Here is a 21,193-nt window from a genome sequence, read left to right as displayed (position 1 = left end):
ATGACCCTTTTGGTGGTGGTGGTGGGGTGGGGGTTCCTTGTCCCATGTGCCAAGGTGCAGTTAGAAAGTTTGTCCTTGGCATCAGGTGTCCATCTGGACAACTTGGATCCATTGTCAGAGACACCCAAGTACGGTGCGCAGGAACACCAAAATTAGATTGAAGTGGAGTAGGTTTACATATTGTGGGCCGAACTACGATGCACAGGTGTCGCGAAATTCTTAATTGCTGTAGTCAGGTATGTAAGGTGCACCCAATACAACACTAGATAGTGAATGGCCATAAATACCACAACAGATAGAGATGAATGAATATCAAAGCACAGATAAATAAATATAGATGCTCCTCTACTTATGATGGTCCGACTTACAATGGTACGATAGCAAAACACATTTGTCCTTCGAATTTTGACGTTCGATCTGTTCCCGCACTTGCAATTATGCGGTACGATACTCGCTCCCAATGCCGGGCAATAGCAGCGAGTTGCAGCATCCACTCGAGCCCGTTCGCAGTCCCTGTAGCGATCACCCGAACCGTGTTGAAAGGCAGGCTAGGCTATGATGTTTGGGAGGTGTGGTATTCTGTTTTAACTTGTGATTTTCCCACTTGCAATGGGTTTATCGGAACGGGACCCTCCCCCCCCCCCTTCGTAAGTCGGGGAGCATCTGGTATTCACTGACCCAGTCATGCAGACAGATCCTTTGGTCCTGAAGTACCTTGGGGTTAGGGTTGGGGTAAGGGCAGTGAACTTAGAGGGACTGGTCTTCAGGCCTCTGAACCTCCTGCCCGAAAGTAGCAGTGAGCAGTGGGGGTGACCAGAATGAAGGGGGTCCTTTATGATGTTGGGCTGGCCAGCCTCTTGTAACTCCTTCCTCCACTCATCCCTTCCCACCTGTCGCCGCTCGACACCACAGGAAGTGCCGCACTTGTGTTTCTGCCTTCCTCGTCGCTATTTGGGGCCCCAGACAGTCCTTCCAAGTGAAGAAGGGACACTTGTGAGCCTGCAGGGGCCATTCACTGTATCCGGTACTCCCAATGTGACCTCCTCTCAATCGGGGAGGCTGGGCGCAGACTGGGAGACTGTTTTGAGGAGCACCTTCACTCTGCCCACTGAAACGGCAAGCGACCAACCCTTTTAGTTGCCACACTGGCCACGGCCTCAGGCTCTGCCAAATCGAGGCCACAACTCCTTGTATCTCCAACGTCGACCTCTCTAATTTCCATTAACCTCCTTCCTCCATTCCCTATCCCTCCTGTCTCCTTTCCTCTAGCTCCCCACCCCCTTCCCTTCCTTCTGTCAGACTCATTCCCTTCTTAGTCCTCTGCCTTCATCCCTGCCACTTCTCAGCCTCTTTCTCTTCTACCATCCCGCCTGCATCCACCTATCATCGCTTGCCTGCCAGACTGTGCTCCTCCACCACCCCCATCTTTTTATTCAGCCTTCTGTCTGATTCCTGATGAAAGGCCTCAGGCCCGAAACGTCGAATACTATTTATATAACATATAACCACATAATAATTACAGTATAGAAACAGGCCATATTGCCCTTCTAGTCCGCACCGATTTAAGTGAACTCCACTAGTCCCACCTACCCGCTCCCTGCCTATAACCCTCCAATCCCCTCACATCCATGTGCTCATCCAACCTCCTCTTAAATGACAAAATTGACCCTGCTGCAACCACCTCTTCCGGAAGAGCCACCATTCTCTGAGTGAAGAAGCTTCCTCTTACATTACTCTCGTGCATGCCTGCTGGATCCCTCCAGCACTTTTGCATATGTCACTAGATCCCAGCATTGACAAATTTTCTTGTTTACACATTCCTATTTGCTCTTTCGTGGAGCCCAGAAATGTTCTCTGAGGAGGGTCCTGCAGATTATGATTGAACAGAGGGATCTGGGAATGCAGATGCAGAATTCCTTGCAAGTGGTGTCACAGGTAGATAGGGTTGTAAAGAGATTTTTTAGCATATTGTTACGAGTCCAGAGGACCCCAAAACCCAGCAGCAATAGATATGGACCACGACAAAGGGTTACTTAAACAAAAGTTACTTTTAATTATCTTTGAACATGAAAATAGAATCAAACTTTAACTTATCCCTATTGACTCACTTAACCTACTTAACCCCCTTCTAACTCTTAAGCGCACGTGTGTGTAATGTGTGTATAAGTTCAGCAAAGTTCTTTGGTTCACAGTCCAATCCCACTGGTTTGCAGGCAATTCTTGTACTGTGCACAGAAGTTAACATTAATATAGTTCACCAGGCTTTGGTGCTTAACAGGTAAATGGTTACCACTCAGAAGGGTTCTTGTTGGTTTTCAGAGATAGAATTTTTGATGTTTCAGGTCACCACAGAGTTCCTTTCTGTTTCTCTTATTCCAAGGGAAACATCAGGCAGCTAGTACTCTCCTTTGACCTATCTGTCTGTCTGTCTGTCTGTCTGTCTGTCTGTCTGTCTGTCTCTCTCTGTCTCTCTCTCTCTCTCTCTCTCTCTCTCTCTGTCTCTCTCTCTCTCTCCCTCCCTCCCCAACTTGGTGAACAAAGCCTCTCTTTTTCTGCTCTCTGCCTGCAAAGATCACATGACCTTCCTAAGTTCTGTTTTCCAGACAAAGCTGCTACTGCCTGTGGTTACATTTGTTGCCTTTTGCAAATAACAGTCCATCATGAGTCTCTGAGCCCTCTTGCAAAAGCTCCTGCAAATATTCTGTGTTTTAAAGTGTTTGTGTGTGACCTACTCTAACAAAGCTTTCCCAATTTATCTTCCAAACACCTCTATGTACCCTTTCACAGCTGTCATAAGTCAAAGTGTTGAGGCCAGGAGTTGAAGGCATTCATGAGACCAAATTTGAAGTATTGTGTGCAGCTTTGGTCACCTAACTACAGGAAGGATGTCAATGAGATTGAAAGAGTGCAGAGAATGTCTGCAAGGATGCCATTGGGACTTGGGTAGCTGAGTTACACAGAAAGGATGAATAAGATGGGGCATTACTCCTCGGGGTGTCAGAGAATGAGGGAAGATTTAATAGAGATATGAGGGGTAAAGATAGGTGAGGCAAGAACTAGAGGACATGCGTTAAAGGTGAAATGTTTAAGGGGAACATTAGGGGGACAACTTCACTCAGAGGGCAGTGGGAGTGTGGAGCGGAGGTGGTGAATGTGGGCTCAGTTTCAACATTTTGGAGAAGTTTGGAAAGGTATGTGGGTGGGGTGGATGTGGATTGGATGCAGGTCAATGGGACTAAGTAGTTTGGCACAGACTAGATGAGCATAAGGGCCGGTTGCTATGCTGTATGGTCAGGTTTTGGCCCCTCCACTGCACCTGCACAAGCAACTCCGACACAAATGCAAGTATTTCCATTTGCAGGCCTTTGAAGTGGAATCGAGCACCAAGGCTAAAGACTTCTGCCAGAGCATTTCTGCTCGCCTGCTTCTGAAATCTGCTGATGGCTTCAGCTTGTTTGTCAAGATCTCCGACAAGGTAACGGGTTCCTGAGGGCTATGGTGGGCAAGAAATACTGGAGATATTGGCACGGTGTCATGGTCACCAGAACAGGTCTTGGGCATTCCAAACCCTCACATCGCATCAAAGCAGTCTGATCTTACCTTGACATTTCCATCGTTCAATTCCTCTGGAATTGTGGGTGTGAAAGAGGAAAAGTTTAGATTGGAGTTGGTTTATAAAGGTCACCCCAGGATCCAAGGGCCTGTACTGTGCTGTAATGCTCTAAGTTCTATCTATAGTTCCCATTGCGACCTCAACCATTGCCTTGGTACCACAGAAGCAGAGTGGAAATTGGTTGTTCTCCATCCTGAGGGATTACTGGTACCAGGGAATGTAGGCACCAGGCTCACGGGAAAAGATGGGGAGGAGTTGCTTCTCCCAGACTGGTGAATCGGTGGAATTCTCTGCTCAAGGGAGCAGTAGAGGCTGCCTCATTACACTTTTTTTTTTAAAAGACCTAGCTGTCTGCACAGTTCTATATGTAGAGGGAGTTGAACTTCCAAGTGATTACGATCCATTTCTTTTTGCTCCTCCCCCATCTTAAACGAATGTCCTCTGCTATTTACTACTCCCATCCTGTGGGGAAAGGGTCTAATGATCTTGTAGACCTCTCATCTTTCTTCGCTCCAAAGCCTCATAGGATGCGTTCTCCAATCCAGACAACATCCTAGTAAATCTCTTCTACGCTCTCCACAGTTTCCACATCCTTCCTGCAATGAGGTGACCAGAACTGAACACCACACTCAAAGTGTGGTATAACCCAGAGCTTTATAGAGATGAACATTGCCTCATGATGTTGCCTTTTGCCATGTCAGGGTGACTGTGCGAGCCGCAGGGAGGGGGGAAACGTCCACTCACTCTGCCCTCCTTGATTCCCAGGTGATCAGCGTTCCAGAAGGAGATTTCTTCTTTGACTTTGTGCGACACCTCACAGACTGGATCAAGAAAGCCCGGCCTGTTAAAGACGGTAACGCAAAAATGAAGGGTGTCATTCGCTGACTGTTTGCTTGGCAGTCTGACATGTGTCCAGTTTCGTGTTTCCCTTCCAGCTTCAAGTTCCCGTTGCTTTGGAATCACGGGGAATTTTCCCTTCATTGATTGGGAGAGGTGTAGGTGGCGAGATGGGGTTGGTGCAAGCCATCTATTTTGGGAAGTGCATGGCATTCCAACCACTGGAAGTAACAAGGAATGGTGGAGGAAGTCAGCGGGTCGGGCAGCATCCCTGGAAGGCAGCAGATGATTCACGGAGTTGAGCAAGAAAGTCTTCAGACACTGGGCCCGAGTGCAATAAACAAACCCTGCAGTAGAAATTCAGCAGGTCACCCAGCATCCATAGGGAATAAAAGATGGCCAACGCTTCAGGTCTTGGCCCTTGGTTGGGTATATGGTCTAGACCACACATGTCAAACTCTGGCCCGCGATATAATTATATTTGGCCCGCAAGATCATATTAAATATATGTTTGAGTTGGCCCGCTGGCCGCCGCGCAAGTAGAGCACATGCACAGCAGCAGGCAACACCGTAGTAGTGTTTAGCACTTCCACAGCAGGCACAGCAGTACACCGATATAGTTAACGGGAACGTTAATTAGATATTCACAGTGGCGCCAAGACAACGGACCCGCCCCCTAGCTCCAACGGACCCGCCGCCTAGCTCCATGTGGCTGGACGTGGTGGGTCACCTCCACGTCTCCTTGAGCTTCATCTGTGGGCGGATGCTGCTGGGCATCGGACTTTCCGCTGGGGTGGAGGTCGCGGACGAGTTCCACCGCTCTCACGGTATTCCCGGTGAGATGGCGAGACCAGCGGGGACTCCTTGGGTTGTTGGCGGCGGTTGCGGCAGAAGCGGAGGAGGGGGCGGAGGAGGGAGAGGGGGCAGGGGGGGGGGATGCCGCTCGGGTTTGCTGGCTGGGCTGGGGAGGGCTCCCTGCAGATCTCTGCTCCCTGGCATGCTTCTCGGCAACGTGCGATCCTTGGCTTAAAGGTTAGAGAGAAATATTATTTATTGAATATTTTATTTCTTATTTGTTAATGCTTCTTATGGAAAGAGTTTAACCAAAACTATTATTAAACATTTATTTTAATAAGAAAAAGTTTAACATTACATATGTTAAGAGAAAACATGCAGATATTGTTGAAAATTTTCAATAAATATTTAGTTCTGCCCTCGACTTAGTCCAAGTTTTTAATTTTGGCCCTCGGTGAATTTGAGTTTGACACCTCTGGTCTAGACCCTTAATATTGATTATATCTTTTGCTGCCTTTGGACGATGCGTGACCTGCTGAGTATTGCAGTGGATGGTCAATGTTTTGGGCAAAGCCACTTCATCTGGAATTATGACAAATTTCTTGTCATAGACGTTGTACCCAAAATTCGTTCTTTGCCTATAACGATAAACTATAACAGTAAACTAAGTGAATTAAATTAAAAGGGGCGATAAACGCATAAAATACGTGGGTGCTTGACCAAAATGTTGTCCAGCCATTCTCAACCTTTTATTTTTGGCTATTGGGCTCCCCCCAACTCTGCTCAAAGTTTATGGGCCCCCTTCCCTGTGAACCAGTTGTTTCATTGGTTTCTTCTGTACTTCTCTCCTTCTGGCTACATTAAAAATATTTCATCATTTTAGTCCGTGCCCCCTGCCCCTTTTAATGTGCTGGCCCCCCAGAGGGCCATTCAGTCCTGTTGAGAATGGCTGATGTAAGACTATCCAGTTCTGATTAAAGGTTTTGTCCAAACCGTTGACGATCTGTTGCTTTCCACGTACGCCGCCTGGCCTGCTGAGTTTCTCCAATGTTTTCTCCAGTTTTCTCAAGTTTGTTTACTTCCAATGGGATTTCTGAGGATCTGTTCCTGGGGAACACTTGAGGTTCTGGGTCGAGTGTTTCCGGCACACTGATGAAGATGGATGATAAAACTCCATATGAGCTAGTTGCCCACAGATCGTGTGGCTGCTGAGCCCCTCCCTGGTTGGCTGCTGTGGCCACCTTCCCTGCATGGGTTGCCTCCTCTGCTTCTCCTTCTCAATGGGCTGTGCTGGTGCCCTGCACCAGTCCACTGATCCCCAGAGTCTGCAACCCCTCATGCCCGGCACAGGCACCACCATCTTGGGCACAGACCCTGTGGTTGCAGGATTAACAACGTCTTCTCCTTTGACAGGTTGTTTAAAGCCTTTATGGAGCCATCAGCATTTGGAGTGGGCTGTAGTATCCTGTGGAGCAGTGCTCCCTGCTCTCCTGGGTCTACACCAACGGCATTGCTGCCATTTTTTTAGTTTATTGACCCTGACATGAAATGGTCTTACTACTGGTGGGAGGGGGTTATATGGAATGGTTGGCTCTGTCAGGTTGCATTTTTCGATTTTTAAAATGACATGCCAATATTTGAATCTATTTTCCCAGGTGCGGTCCCTTCTCTAACCTATCAGGTCTTCTTCATGAAGAAACTCTGGACGCACACTGTACCCGGCAAGGATCACATGGCTGACTCCATCTTTCATTATTATCAGGTAGGGATGCCGACTTCAGTGGCGTGCCACCTTCAGGGCTGAAGCTAAATGCTGTGAGTGCAGCCAGAGGGGAAGGCAGTCTGTTGGAATGGTTTGGTGAACCCTGAGCAAATTCCACGAGATCGTTGTGCATTGGAGAGGGGTGCAGAAGATGATTCTCCAGGACATTGCCCGGATTGGAGAACGTGTCTTATGAAGCAAAGGGGGTTTTCTCTTTGGAATGATGAAGACTTAATAGAAGTGGACAGGTACACAATCCTTTATCCAGAACCCTTGGAGGTCAGTGTGTTCTGAATTTTGGATTTTTACGGATTTCGGAACAAAAGCCAGCTGCCCCACATTTAAGCCCACCCGAATTGTGTTGACGTATCCACTCCCTTCCAGTCGTGCTGGCGTCTCTCTCTTCCCCCCCCCCCCACCCGAGTCGCGCTGCAGAGTCTCCCCCTCGCCCACCCAAGTTGCGCTGCCGTTTCTCCCCCGTCCACCCGAGTTGCGCTGCTGTCTCTCTCCCCCCCCCGCCCACCTGAGTTGCGCTGCCATCTTTCTCTCCTCCCCCCCACCCACTCTATTTGCGCTGCCCTCTCTCTCTCTCTCTCTCTCTCTCTCTCTCTCTCTCTCTCTCTCCCTCTGCTGTACCAGCACCAGGAAAAAAATGCCGGATTTTGGAGCTTTCCAATTTTAGATGTCTGAATAAAGGATTGTGTACCTGTATAAGATTATGAGAGATTGAGATAGGGTGGACAGCCAACTCCTTTTTAACGGGACAGCAAAAGCAAATACCAGAGGATGTCTGTACAAGGGGAAGGGAGGAAAGTTTTGGGGAAACGTCAGGGTTATGTTTTATTTTAACACAGAGAGTGGTGGGTGCCTGAAGTACTTTGCCAGGGGTTGTGATGGCAGCTGGTACAATAGGAACTCTGAAAAGATTCTTAGGCACATAGAAGCAACAGAAATAGAGGGTTATGGGTGTGAGGTAGGGATTGCTTAAGGTGGGATGTGAGTGGGAAGGTTGAGAATCACTGCTCTAGACCCAATTGTCCCTGAACTATTTTGCTGGAGAAAAATGGTCATTGGTCCATTTCCTTTGGAGTTCTGAATCTGTGCACATAACGAGTCAATGAGGGATGATTAAAACATGGGTTTTCAACCCTTTTTCTTCCCACACAGATTCCTTTTAATAACACATTTCTGTACACTTTACATGTTTTAACGTCAAAGGGTCAATCAGTCCCGACTTTTTCTCCAGGGACCACGCGGTAAAGGGCTGGCTTTGATCTCATCTGCCAGATTGTCTCTCTCCCGACTAGATGGTCAGTCGGACTCAATCAACAGAAATACCTTGTCGAAGCTGTTGAAGTACCAGTTCTATTGCAGGTTTTAAGGACTCAGATCTCCAACCAGGTTGTGGCTCTTCGTCACTCCGAATCTCTACCACCAAGAGATGGGGGGTAACTTATCCAGGCGCCCCTCCAGGTCTGTGGTGCTATCTAACGATATCATGTAGACAGCACTTAAAGTAAGACACGATCAGTTAAAACAGTCTTTCGGCTTGCGCTCACCCTCTTGCTTGACGTCTCACGTACGGCTATTGGGGTTGCTTCGTCATGCTCAGGCATTTCCAATGGCTCCCCGTGGAGGTATGCCCCACCATGGTGCAGAACCCTTAAGAGTACTATGGATTTTGCAGTGGGGCGGCACCGTAGTAACCTCCCTCTTCCTGAGGGAGAACTGGGGCTTATGCCGCTGATCTCCCGAAAGAGCAGCCTGGTCCGCCAACCCATCAGAGTCGTGGTTACTCACACCAATAGCAATCCCTTGCTAATCACAGAGCACCTATAGCATAGGGATTACTTAAAGTGGGATGTGAGTGGAAAGGAGAAGGTTGAGAATCACTAGTTTATATTGGTGAATAGGTCAGCACAGTGTTGTGGCCTAAAGGGCTTGTGCTGTAATGTTCTATGTTCTAATTTCAGTTTTGGATTTGGAGAAAATGGAAAGGGGAGGAGAAATTAAGGGAAGAGATGATCGAGTGCAACATTCCGGGGTAATGGGCGAAGGGGAGCTAACAAGTCAAGGGAAGGGAAGAGATAGGATGGATGGTGCTAGAGGAAAGGTGGGGGGAGAGGAGGTGCTCACAGGACAAGGAAAGAATCTTAAGAGACTCTACTCTTAAATTCCAAAAAGATAACAGTGTGGGCACAATTAGAAATTGGAAGTTTCAGAATAGATAGAAGTACGAGTCACTCTGGGTGTTCCTTCACCACACATGGAGCATCTTGGGGTGGTTTGCAATCTCTATTGAGCGAACTGCAAGATGGGTGTGAGGTCCTTACTCCGGGGAAGTTTACAAAACCGTGTCAACCCTATGGGCAATTGCCTTTCAGGGAGGTTTCCTGCTCAGTGACTCCGTCGTCTGCAGTTCACTCCTCTTTCTCCCGCGGAGATCTGCCTGGGCCCTAAAGTTGACCCCCCCCCCACCCCAAGTCGAGCCTTGTGACCGGTCACTCTTTTAATACCTGACTTGAACTTGATCTCTTGCATCCGGAGCTTGGCCCTAGTGAACCTGGGTCAGTCATCAAGCTCCGGAGTGGGATTACGTCCTTCAACAAATAGTTGTCTGGCCAGTTGGGTGGCAGACTGTACCCCCATTGGGCAGTTGTTTGATGCCACCTACACAATTGTTGCAGTTCGATGCTGGAACAGGTACAGAACATTCTGCCCCTCGAACTCTGCTTGACCATTCGATATGAACATAGTGCATCCTGCAAATACCAATCAAAAAAAACTAAGCCCTCCCTACCTCATAACCCTCTATTTACTTTCATCCATGTACCTGTCTAAACGCCCCTATTATTCTAACTTCACCACAACTCCTGACAATGTATTCCAGGCACCCACTACTTTTTTTTTAAAGAAACTTACCCTGGGAATAACGCTTGGCAGAGTGGTTAGCGCAACGCCTTTACAGCGCCAGCCATCGGGACTTGGGCTCGAATCCCGCGCTATCTGTAAGGAGTTCTCCCCGTGCTTGTGTGGGTTTTCCTCGGGGCTCCAGTTTCCTCCCACTGTTCAAAGTGTTCCAGGAGTTGTAGTTTAATTGGGTGTAAATTGGGTGGCATGGACTCGTGGACTAAACTGGCCTATTACCAAGCTGTATGTCTAAATTTTTTTAAAATTCAAAATGGTCTCCCTTAAACTTTTGTTCCTTTGTTGCAGTTTAATGCTGGAACAGGTATAGACCATTCTGCCCCTCAAACTCTGCTTGACCATTTGATACGAACATAGAACACTACAGCACAGTTGTGCATCCTGCATCTACCTACCAAAAAAAAGAAACTCTCCCTCCCTTATCAACCTCTATTTTACTTTCATCCATGCATTTGTCTAAATACCCCTCTGGTGTTTGCTATTCCCAGCCTGAGAAAAACGTGTTGGCTGTTTACCTCATCAATGCCTCTCATAATCTTGTAGACCTCTTTTTAGTCGCCTCTCATCCTTTGTTCCAAAGAGAAAAGTCCCAGCTCAGCTAACTTAGCCTCATAAGACATAGTCTCCAATCCAAGCAACGTCCTGATATGGCCATGACTGATCTGGTTGTAAACTCAGTTCTTCATTCCTGTCTGTCCCAGTAACCCTGGACCCTCTCTTATCAAGAACCTGCCATTTTTTTCATTAAAAATTAATTTAATGGAGCAACCTCTGAGAGAGACTCTCAAAGAAGGATTCTGACCATTTCTCCCACTGATGCAGCTGAGTTCCTCAATCAAATTGGTTTCTGATCCAGAATCCTGCGTCTGCAGGCTCTCACTGGTTACCAGTAAAACAGCATTGTTTTTGTGTCAAATCATCTCTCTCCAACCCAACTTCTGTAATGTGTATGGGTTGATGAGCTTGATTGCACCAACTTTCTCACTGTGCCGCGTTGCGTGTGACGGTAGCCTTGAACCTGAAGCCGGTGGCGTTGTTACCGTGGCTGGGGCGTGGCTCAGAACTTCAGAGGGCCAGCAGGTAGGGTCGAGCGGCACGGAAACAAGCTCAGCTTGCCCTGCTTTCATCCCACTTGCCCACATTAGGCCCACACCCTCCAATCCTCCCATCCATGGGGGTCTCCAACTGTGTGTTAAAGGAAGCTAACCAGCTGCTTCCACCAATTTAGCAACTTGTTCCATGAGCCAACCCCCCCACCCTCTGAGTGAACAGCAATTCCCTTGCATCCCTTCTAAATCCCACCACCAACCCCTCCCCTCCCACCTTATCTTAGATTCTCCTACTCCAGGAAACAGACTGCTGCCATTCACCTCATCGATGCCCCTCAGGATTTTATAAACTTAATAAGATTGCCTCCCAATGTTCCAAGGAAAACGAGCCAAATAGGAGTTGAGATGCTAGTATAATGGTCAGTGTGACGCTGACCCAGGATGGAATCCAGCGCTGTCTGTAAAGCATTTGTGACAGTGTGGGTTGGCTCTGAATGCTATGGCTTCCTCCCACCCTTCAAAACTTGCCAGGTTGTAGGCCAGTTGGGTGTAATTGGGAGCTCGGGCTCGTGGGCTGGAAGACCCTGTTACCTTGCTGTATGACTAAAAAAAAAATGTAATTTAAAAAAATTCCAGTCTCTCATGATAACTTAACATGCCTTATCCTGGCAGCAACTTTGTAAACCTCCTGTACCCTTTCCAATTTTCTAACATCCGTCCTTTACCTAGTCGACTAAAACTGCACACTAATCTGATGAAAGGTTCTTCCCCTCTTTTCCCCCCACCTCGAAAGGCCTGGATAGGGTGATGTGGAAAGGGTGTTTCCTATGGTGGGGAGTCTAGGACCAGAGGGCACTAGGTTAAGAATACAAAAACGTCCCTTTAGAACAGAGATGAGGAATTTCTTCAGATTTCAGATTTGAAACCCTAAAATTCCTTTCCCCAATGGGAGCGGCAGAATTACCACAAATTGATGGTGCAAAAAGTAAACTGTACACAGCATAAACATGTAAACAAATAAAGGACTGAAAACAGATAACGAATGTAAACATACTGACTGCGATACAGAAAGAATAAAAAGAAAATTAATAAAGTGCACAAGTAAGAGTCCTTAAATGAGTCTTTGATGAGTTTGTCGTGGAGGAGTCTGATGGTGGAGGGGTAGCAGCTGATCCTGAACCTGGTTGTGCGAGTCTTGTGGTATCTACACCTCTTTCCTGATGGCAGCAGTGTGTGCTGTGTGGTGAGGGTCTTTGACGATTGCTGTTGCTCTCCGACAGCAGCATTCCCTGTAGATGCAGTGTGACAGAATATAGATCTGATTTTGGGAGATAAATTGGGGCAGGGTTTGTTAGTGTGGGTCAAATACAAACACTTTAAAACAGATCTTATGTAAAATACTGGAGCTCTGCTCATGCTAGACATGTTGGGGCCAACAGCCTTTGCAAAAGCTTTGGAGAGTTCCAAAGAGACTTCACTACTGGATTGTTGTTTGCAAAAAGGTAACAGGTGAAAGAACTTGAGGGAGCTGCAGAATGTCTGGAGGGGAACTTGCCATTCTAGGAGGGTCATGTGGTTTTGCAAGCAGAGAGAGTAATTAGGCTTTGTGTGTGTGTGTGTGTGTGTGTGTGTGAGAGAGAGAGAGAGAGAGATCAGTTTTACATTCAGCAGCAGTAACTAGAACTGGAACAGGACAAGCTGGCAAGCTTGTGGAAAACCCCATTTGGAAGATGGGTTGTGAATGCTTAGTTCAGCCTGGTCAAAGCCCTTGTGGTTCATGAAAGAGGAGAGGACTGGCTGCCTAATGTTTCACTTGGAATAAGTGAAACAAAATGGAACTCTGTGGTGACCTGAAAGAAAGAGGTTATCATCTGGAGAACCCTGAGGGGGCAAGTTTCTTCAGCAAGACACTGAAGTGGCTGATTAAAAAGGAATCAGTTGTGGGTGTCCAGAGAACAACGAATCTCTCTCTGAAAACTGACAAGAACTTTCCTGAACAGTAACCATTTACCTTCCAAGTACCAAAGCCTGGTGAACTTAATAAATGTTAAATTCTGTGCACAGTCTAAGAATTGCCTGCAACCGGTGAACTTGGAGGAATGAGAAGTGAGATTGGACTGTGAATCAAAGAACTTTTCTGAACTTACACACACATTACAGACACATGTGCTTAGAATTAGAAGGGGATTAAGTTAGGTTAGTTAATAAGTTAAAGTGTGATTCTGTTTTCATGTTTAAAGATAATTAAAAGCAACTTTAGTTGAAGTAACCATTTGTCTTGGTGAATATCTATTGCTGCTGGGTTTTGGGGTTCTCTGGGCTCGTAACAGCACTCAATAGTGGGAAGGGCTTTGCCTGTAATGTCCTGGGCTGTGTCCACTACCTTTTGGAGGGCTTTACACTCAGGGGTATTGGTGTCCCCACACCATACTGTGTTGCAGATGGTCAACACACTTTCCACCACACCACTGTAGAAATTTGCCAGGGTTTCTGGTGTCATACCAAACCTCTGCAAACTTCTGAGGAAGTAGAGGCGCTGACATGCTTTCTTCACAACACCATTGGTGTATTGGTTCGGGAAAAATCCTCCAAGACAGTGACCCCCAAGAACTTAAATTTGCTCACCCTCTCCACCTCTGATCCCCCAATAACCACTGAATTATATACATATGGCTTTCCTTTCCTGAAGTCAACAATCAGCTCCTTAGTTTTGGTGACATTTGAATGCAAGGTTGTTGTTGTTGCACCATTCAGCTAAGTTTTCCATCTCCATCCTGTACACTGACTCATCCCCTTCCTTTATACAACCCACTACCGTGGTATCGTCAGCAAATTTGTAGATGGTGTTATTGTCGTACCGAGCCTCACAGTCGCAGGTGTAAAGTAAGTAGAGCAGGGGGCTAAGAACACAGCCTTGTGGTGCTCTGGTGTTAATGGAGATTGTGGAGGAGAAGTTTTACCAATCTTCACTGATTGTGGTCTGGAGATGAGAAAATCCATGATCCAATTACACAGTGGTGTGTTAGCTCTCATGTCTTGGAGTTCGCTGATCAGTTTTGAGAGGATGATGGCATTAAATGCCAAACTGTAGCCAATAAAGAGAATCCTGATGTATGGATCTTCACTGTCCAAGTGTTCCAGGGCTTTGTGTAGAGCCAGTGAGATGGCATCTGCCATCTGTTTCTCCTCTAGGCAAACTGGAATGTATCATGTCACCGCTCAGACAGGAGCTGATGTGTTTCACCACCACCCTTGCTAAACACTTTCATTACTGTTGATGTAAGTGGTACTGGTCTTTACCCAAAGGATGGTGAATCTGTGTAAAGTTTTTTGGTATATTTGGATGGAGGTAGATGGGTGTTTGATAGAAAGGTAATCAAGGGTTATAGGGAGAAGGCAGGAGAATGGGATTGAAAAGAATCGTAAAGCACGTCAGCACTTCTACTTCCTCAGGAGTTTGCGGAGGTTTGGTATGGTATCGGAAACCCTGGCAAATTTCTACAGATGTGTGGTGGTAAGTGTGCTGACCGGCTGTATTACAGTCTGGTGTGGGGACACCAGTACCCCTGAGCTTAACGCCGCGCAAAAGGTCGAGGACCCAGCGCAGAACATCAACAAGGAACGCTGCCGTCGGAGAGCAGCAGCAATCATCAAGGATCCACACTACCCAGCACTCGCTCTGTTCTCCCTGCTGCCATCAGGAAAGAGGTATCGGTGCCACGGCTTGTACCACCAGGTTCAGGAACAGCTGCTACCCCTGCACCATCAGCTCCTCATTGACAAATTCAATCAGGGACTCATTTAAGGACTCTTTCTTTTTCCCTTTATTGATTTTTATTTTAATTATCTCTGCATTGCACAGTCATATTTTATGCAATTATTTACTTGTTTACATGTGTACATTGAGTACATGATTTTTTTGCACAACTAATATGTGGTAAAGAGAATTTCAGGGTTGAATGGAATGTCATGAATGTTCTCTGACAATAAAGCTGAAATCTAAATCAGCTATGATGGGATGGTGGGACAGACTTGATGGGCTGAATGGCCTAATTCCATTTCTATGTCTTATGGCTTTGTTGTCTTTGTTGCAGGAACTGCCCAAGTATTTGCGGGGTTACCACAAGTGCTCCCGCGATGAGGTTCTGCAGTTGGCGGCACTCATTTACCAGGTGAAGTTTGAAGACGACAAGTCCCACTTCCCACATATTCCCAAGATGCTGAAGGAGCTGGTGCCTCAGGACCTGATCCGTCAACTCTCGCCGGACGACTGGAAGCGGGTGAGGCGTTACCCTCAAAATTTTCATCCCGGGTCCGGGAATGTGGGAGAGGGTCTGGCACAGCCGCAGGGAGGTGGCGTAGGCTGCCTTCGCATTGACGCAACTGAGCTCTCTGGGAGGATGAGTATAAAACATTTCAGCACAGTACCAGCCCTTTGGCCCATAATATTGTGCCAACCCATTTAAAGCAACTTGAAACAATCTAATTTTCCCCTCGCTCACACCCACAACCCTCTATTTTTCTGACATCCAGGTGCCTGTCTAAGAGTCTGTTGGACCAGCCTCCACCACCACCCTGGGCAATGCATTCCAAGCACCCACCCCTCTCAGTGTAGAATAAATAAATCGAATTAGAAAAAAGAACCTACCTCCGACACTTCCCCTACACTTTCTTCCACTCACCTAAAACAGATGTCCTCTGGTATTTGCTCTGGTCACCCCAGGAATAAGGAACTGGCTGTCCAACCCCATCTCTGCCCCTCATAATCTGACGTACTTCCAATAGGTCTCTCTCACTCTTTGTCCCTCCAAAGAGCAAAGCCCTAGCTTGGTCAACCTTGGTAAATATCCTCTGCACCCTCTCTAAGACGTCTACACCCTTCCCATAATGAGGTAACTAGAACCAAAGGCAATCCTCCAAGTGTGACGTAGGACTGCAACATTAACTCACAGCTCTTGAACTCCATCCCATGACTAACGGCACTTGAACTCAATCCCATGGCTCATGAAGGCCAACACAGCATATGCCTTCTTAACCACCCTGTTAATGTGTATGCTGTCTTTCCTGTTCTTTCCTGCGATGCCTTCCCAGTGTGCTGCGGTCAAGTAGATTTTGAAGTGTAGCCACTGTGGCCAGTGCAGGCAGAACAAGGTCTGACAAGCACCAGTGAAGTAACAGTGAGCAAAGAGGTGTAATAAAGAGACATAGAAAATAGGCACATGAATGTAAGAAAAATAGGGAGCTATGGGTGTGAGGTAGGGAAGAGTTAGAATCTTGTTGAGTAGGTTTACATAGGTCAGCACAGCACCATGGGCCGAAGAGCCTGTAAAGTGCTGTTGAATACACTCCAAGAGCCGTCAAACACTCCTCGCTTGATGACCCTTTCACCTTGTTGAAGCTCCTCTGAACCCTCTCCAACATAAGCACATCCTTTCTTAAATGAAGAGCCCAAAACTGCTCACTATCCTCCACGTGAGGCCTCACCAGGGCCTTATAAACCCTCAACATCACATCCCTGCTCTTATATTCTATTCCTCTTGAAGGAAATGCCAGCATTGCATTTGCCTTCTTCACCACCGACTCAACCTGCAAGTTTACCTTCAGGGTATCCGACACAAGGACTCCCAGGCCCCTTGACATTTGGGCATTTTCAATTTTCTCCCTATTTATAAAATAGTCTCCCCATTTATTTTTTCTACCAAAGTTCATGACCGTACACTTGCTGATATTATATTTCATTTGCCCCAATATGATGTCCTACCCAGTCTATACCCCTCATGATTGTATATTCCTTAATCCGGCCCCCTTTTCCCTCCTCTGCCCCAGAGAAAATGGACCCGGTTTCTCCATTCCCTCCTTGTAACTGAAGTGTTGTATCGCAAGCAACATCCTGCTGAATCTCCTCCGTACCCCACCCCAGTGTGATCATCTCCTTGCGGATCTGATGATTGTGTCCTGCATTAGAACTGGATCCCAGGCTTATATTCCTCACTCTGCTCTCGGCTAATCTCTGAAACTCCAGAAAACAAACGGATAAGTGGTTGACCTTCCGATTCCAACAGTGCTACCTGTTAATGCTTCCCCATTTTGGCCCCCTTGTCTCAGTTTTCTCACCTCTTTCTGTAGTCCATTGTGGCTTTCTACAACAAGCAAGCAGGGAAATCGAGAGAAGAGGCCAAACTGTTGTTCCTGAAGCTGATCTACAGGTGGCCGACATTTGGATCAGCCTTTTTTGAGGTTAAGGTGAGAAATGTGTCTTATTTATTTATATTTCCTTATCACAGTTATTCTGAGAGCATGGAAATGGGCCGTCTGGTCCAGAAGTTTATTGGGAAGTACCTCCATGTAGAAATAGAGAAAGAAGAAACCAGGCTGTGATGCAGGCAGTTGGTGTACTTTCCACGGTATCCCTGTTGAAGTTTGATAGAATATTCGATGATATTGCCAAATCTCTTCAAACTTTGGAAATTATAGACATTGGTGTGCCTCCTTCATGGTCGCCTTTATGTGCTTGCACCCTGAGCCTTGAAGGTTCTGGCCCCTTGCAACTCTGTCCATCAATGCAGAAAGGTGCGTGTTTCCTCCGTCTCTCCTTAAATGAATGAGAGGTGTAAGAGGATGCAGACTTCTCGAGGTATGTCAGGGTTGGGGGGGCCAGATGGCGGGTGAAATGGGGGAAGGACCAGAAGATTCAATTTTCGAAGAGTAGCTATGAAGTATTGAACTGCACGTTTCACAAACGTTTCTACGACTGATTCCGCCTGCATTGAATTCGTCCATCGTTATTGAATGAAGATCTACCGGGACCAATGCCTGAAGAGGGCGCACAAAATCAGTGAACTGGTGCGGACTCAAAAGGCCAATGTGGCCTGTTTCCGCTCTGTAAATGGTTATATGGGAATATAGAGATGAATAAAGCACCTTTATGGGTAGTGATACAGAGGGGTAAGGTTAGATTGTGGGGGTTTAGGTCACGCTTCGCAAACAGACATCTCAGTTACATTTCACAAACAACTCCTTTGGAATGCAAAAACCTGTGCAGGTGGAGCCTTCAAGTCTACAGTATTTTACAGACAGTGGAACTGCTTTGGAGAAGGTTTTCCACAAATACATGTTAATTGGACACCATGTTTATACAGAGCCCAGGGTGAAGAACTAAAAATCTGTTGCTATTGACTGGTGCCAGAAGTTTAAATTGCTGGTGGAAGGTTGCTATTCCAAGAGGACTCGTGTGGTTTTGGAACCAGAGATCGAGAAAGATGGTCAGTTTTACTGCAGCAGTTGGTGTGGAAGACTGCAAGCTCTTCAGAGCTGCTGCAAGACCCCATTTCAAGAAGAGTCTAGTTCTGAGTTCAGCTTATTTTAAACCCTTATAGTCATTCACAAGAGGCTGTGGCTGGTTATTGTGTTTCTCCTGAAATAGGGGAAAAATAAGAACTCTTTGTGGTAACCTGGAAGAAGAGGTCATCTTTTGGAAAAACCCACGAGAGGGCAAGTTTCTTCGGCAAGACACTGAAGTGGCTGATTGAAGGAGATCAGTTTGTGTGTGTGTCCAACGAACAACTAATCTCTCTGAAACCAACCAACCAACAAAGACCTTCCTTTGTGGTAACAATTTAAGTTAAAGCACCAGAGCCTGATGAAGATTTCAAATGGTACATTCTGTGCACAGTATGAAAATTGCTTGATCCCAGGTAAGTTGGAGAAGTGAAAAGTGAATGAGTGGACAGTGAAACAAGGAACTTGGCTGATATATACAGATTAACATACACATGCGCTTAGAATTAGAAGGGGGTTGCTTTAATAGTTATAGGTTATGTTTTGATCTTATTATCATCTATGAAGAAAATTTAAAACATTTTCGCTTAAGTAACCATTGTCTTGGTGAATTTCTGTGGCTACTGGTTTTTGGAGTCCTCCGTCCGGGCTCATAACAGTAACAAAACATGACAGTATGCAGACGCCGTGATTGAAGAAAAAAGACAATGCTGGAGAAACTCAGCAGGAGGCGGTTTCCAAAAGGGGTTCGAAAAGGTAAATAGTCATCTCTCTCAAGGGTAGGAGAGTATAAAATTTGAAGACCATGGGTTTATTTTTTTAAATTTAATTTTAAATTTAAGAGATACAGCCTGCTAACACGCTCTTCCTATCCACAAGCCCACGCCCCCCAAATACATCCAGGTGACCAACTAACCTACTAATCCCAAACATCTTTGGAATGTGGGAGAAAACCCATGCCGTCAAGGGGAGAACATAAAGACAGCGACGGAATGGGAGGAGTCACGTGATGGAGTAGTGGCCGGACGGTGAACTCCAGCCCTCTCCAGAAAAGTCGGGAAAAACAAGAGAAAACACAAAGGCACAGAAATAAAAGTTACAGAAAAGTGAGTATAAAGGTGGAAAGAAGATGGCGACAAAAAAAGAAAAGTCGAAAGCAACGGTAAGAAGAGAGGAAGAGAAGACAAAGGAGGAAAAAGGTGAAGGCCTTACCTGTCCGAAGAGGCCCGCTGCGGAGAGAGAAACCCGCTCCCTCAGGTCGGTAAATAATGGACTACAAAAATGGCTCGCAGAGCCGAACAAAAGTGCGCAACCGCGCATGCGCGAAGTTTCGCGCATGCGCGATGCGAATGAAAAAAAACACACCGACGGGAGGGGGGACCAGCTGGGGAGTCGATCTCCACAGCCGGCAACGACAGCTGCAGAACACCTGCAGCAAGAAGAGACCACAGAAGACAATAGAAACAAGATAGAAGAGGAGGAAAGGGCAGCAAAGAAACAACAGATGGCCAACCCAGAGGAAGAAGAAGAGGAAGAGTATGGTGAAATAGAAGAAGAAAAGAGAGGCAAGGTAAAGGATATACTTGCTCTTATTAGAGGATACATGGAATCATTTAGAGAATGGCAAACACAGGAATTTAAGGATTTAAGAAAAAGAATAAACAACACAGAAGAGAAAATAAATAAAATGGAGATGACCTTAACAGAAATGGGAAAGAAAATGGACAAGATGGAAGAGCGGGCAGTAGCAGCAGAAATGGAGGTAGAAGACTTAAAAAAGAAATTGGAGGAATCTAATAAAAAAACTAAAGAGACACAAGAACTACTAGCTCAAAAAATAGATACAATGGAAAACCATAACAGAAGAAATAACATAAAGATAGTGGGCCTTAAGGAAGATGAAGAAGGCAAGAATATGAGGGAGTTTATAAAAGAGTGGATCCCTAAGACCCTAGGATGTCCAGAACTACAGCATGAAATGGAAATAGAAAGGGCACATAGAGTATTGGCCTCTAAACCACAACCACAACAAAAACCAAGATCTATTGTAGTAAAATTCCTAAGATATACTACAAGAGAAAAGGTACTGGAGAAGACAATGGAAAAAGTAAGAGAGGGCAACAAACCACTGGAGTATAAAGGACAAAAAATCTTCATTTATCCAGATATAAGTTTTGAACTCCTAAAGAAGAGAAAAGAGTTCAATACAGCAAAGGCGATTTTATGGAAGAAAGGGTATAAATTTATACTAAAGCATCCAGCGGTATTGAAAATATTTATTCCAGGACAACAAAACAGACTATTCGCGGATCCAGAAGAAGCACGAAAATTTGCAGAACAATTACAAAAATAGACTGAGGGAGGAAGACGGGTAATGAGAGTTAAAATGATCACGACTGATATGTATGTGGGTAAAGACAAAAATAGACTGAGGGATGAAGACGGGTAATGAGAGTAAAAATGATCACGATTGATATGTATGCAGGTAAAGAGGTATAAGAGTGAATAGAGACAATGAGCATACATGAATGTATCTGTACTTAGAGGAAAATATGGATAGTATAGACAAGAATTAATAAGGGAAGGTAATGGAATAGAGAGAATAAGGAGGGAATTAAAAGAGGGACCTTTGTGACATATGAAAAGTGAAATCTTTTCTGGGGGAGGCGGGGTGGGGGGAAATAGCGGTCACTGCAAAATCAGTTGACGCTTGCGAGTGGATTCGCAAATCCAAATGGAGAGGGGAGATGTGGTTGTCCGACAAGGGATAAAGGACAACTCAGGAGGTGAAGGGGAGATTGGGGATAAATAAGATAGAAATAGGAGAATAAGGAAAATGTTAGATGTTGTAGGAATGTTGTCTTATAAAGAGTTGAAAATAAGAAAACAGAAATGGAAAAGGAGGAAAGGTAATGATGGAAAAACGGAAAG

At 46.0% G+C, this 21,193-nt stretch overlaps 1 protein-coding gene across 4 annotated transcripts in view; it reads left to right on the top strand.

Moving 5' to 3' along the window:
• The window catches only part of myo7aa (myosin VIIAa), a 268,383-nt gene that overhangs the window by 231,356 nt on the left and 15,834 nt on the right, over positions 1-21,193 (top strand). For all 4 annotated transcript variants that reach the window (XM_069892099.1, XM_069892100.1, XM_069892096.1 and 1 more), the window contains 5 exons: positions 3,362-3,475; positions 4,379-4,466; positions 6,901-7,007; positions 15,079-15,264; positions 17,111-17,227. In XM_069892099.1, coding sequence (XP_069748200.1) covers positions 3,362-3,475; positions 4,379-4,466; positions 6,901-7,007; positions 15,079-15,264; positions 17,111-17,227 — 612 coding nt within the window. The remainder of the gene's footprint in view (positions 1-3,361; positions 3,476-4,378; positions 4,467-6,900; positions 7,008-15,078; positions 15,265-17,110; positions 17,228-21,193) is intronic.

Source organism: Narcine bancroftii, chromosome 7, assembly GCF_036971445.1.
Source record: "Narcine bancroftii isolate sNarBan1 chromosome 7, sNarBan1.hap1, whole genome shotgun sequence".
In the NCBI taxonomy this organism is placed as follows: domain Eukaryota; kingdom Metazoa; phylum Chordata; class Chondrichthyes; order Torpediniformes; family Narcinidae; genus Narcine; species Narcine bancroftii.
This window is presented reverse-complemented; position numbering and strand designations above follow the sequence as displayed.